Source organism: Equus asinus, chromosome 17 (assembly GCF_041296235.1).
Source record: "Equus asinus isolate D_3611 breed Donkey chromosome 17, EquAss-T2T_v2, whole genome shotgun sequence".
Lineage (NCBI taxonomy): Eukaryota > Metazoa > Chordata > Mammalia > Perissodactyla > Equidae > Equus > Equus asinus.
Genome location: NC_091806.1, coordinates 17,034,025 through 17,035,506, shown reverse-complemented (window position 1 = coordinate 17,035,506; position 1,482 = coordinate 17,034,025). Strand labels below are relative to the sequence as shown.

General features: G+C 41.2%; 1 protein-coding gene across 1 annotated transcript; it reads left to right on the top strand.

Moving 5' to 3' along the window:
* The first annotated feature begins 313 nt into the window (after positions 1 to 313).
* LOC139040504 (olfactory receptor 4C3D-like) lies at positions 314 to 1,240 on the top strand. Its single transcript, XM_070487276.1, has one exon. It carries the CDS (start codon positions 314 to 316, stop codon positions 1,238 to 1,240), a length of 927 nt encoding a protein of 308 aa, XP_070343377.1.
* Positions 1,241 to 1,482: the final 242 nt, after the last annotated feature.

Genomic DNA, 1,482 nt, shown 5'->3' with positions numbered 1-1,482 from the left:
CCAGAAGAAGAGTCCAGATATCCTGTACATAGCCCAGTATTTTCTCAGTAAATTACCCATCAAATGTTGCCCTATAGATGATTTTTAGGTGACAGATACTAGATGTCTGAAGAGATGGAAAACATCATTGAGGAAATAATAAAGAACTGAAACAAGTACTGGGGCCAGGAGGTCCAATGACATGCTCCACATTTACAGTGAGTAGTCTATTTTTCTACTGTACAATGCAGAGTACAGTCCTTTCATGATTAGTAAGTATCTTTCTTTATCCCATTATAGGTAATTTAGGCCCCAGGAAGTGGTTACTTCCTAAATGGATCACCTCATGTCTCCCAACAATGTGACTGAATTTATCCTCTTGGGACTCACGCAGAATCCACACTTGCAAAAAATACTCTTCATTGTTTTTCTGTTCATTTTCCTATTTACTGTCCTGGCCAATTCGCTCATTGTCATTACCATTTCCCTCAGCCCCATACTTTCAGCTCCCATGTACTTCTTTCTTACTTACTTGTCCTTCATAGATGCCTCCTTCACCTCTGTCACCACCCCCAAAATGATCATTGACATGCTGTACCAGAGGAGAACCATCTCCTTAAATGGCTGCCTGACACAAATCTTTGTAGAACACTTCCTGGGAGGATCAGAGGTCATCCTGCTCATTGTCATGGCCTATGATTGCTATGTGGCCATCTGCAAGCCCCTGCACTACATGAGCATCATGCGACAAGGGCTCTGCCGCCTCCTCGTGTTTGTGACCTTGATGGGTGGAATACTGCATGCCACTGTGCAGATTCTTTTCATGGCTAACCTGTCTTTCTGTGGCCCCAATGTCATTGACCACTTCATGTGTGATTTCTTTCCACTGCTGGAACTTGCCTGCAAGGATTCCTACATGCTCGGAATAGTAGTGACAGCCAACAGTGGGGCTATGTGTTTGCTCATTTTTTCCATGCTGCTCATCTCCTACATAGTCATCCTGAGCTCCCTGAAATCTCTAGGCTCCAAAGGACGACGCAAAGCCCTCTCTACATGTGGCTCCCACTTTACTGTAGTTGTACTCTATTTTGTGCCTTGCATATTCACCTACACACATCCTGTGGCCACCTGCCCTCTGGACAAGTTGGTGACTGTGTTCTTTGCTATACTCACTCCCATGTTAAATCCTATCATTTACACAGTGAGAAACACAGAGGTTAAAAATGCCCTGAGGAGTTTGTTGAAGATGAGAGTAACTTAGGCTGTTCGTAATGACGAGAAATTGACTACATATATATATATATATATATATGGAGAATATTACATGTTGTATATTGTTAAAGAAAATTAACAAATTTTGCAGATCACTGATGGAAAATAATAATCCCAGATGCTAACATTTATTAAGTACTTAATAGTGGCCAATCTCTTTGATATGTGTTTTGATAGTTTTTAATGTACTTTACCAAGGCTTCAACGTTTATGTGCATAGATTAAGGATAT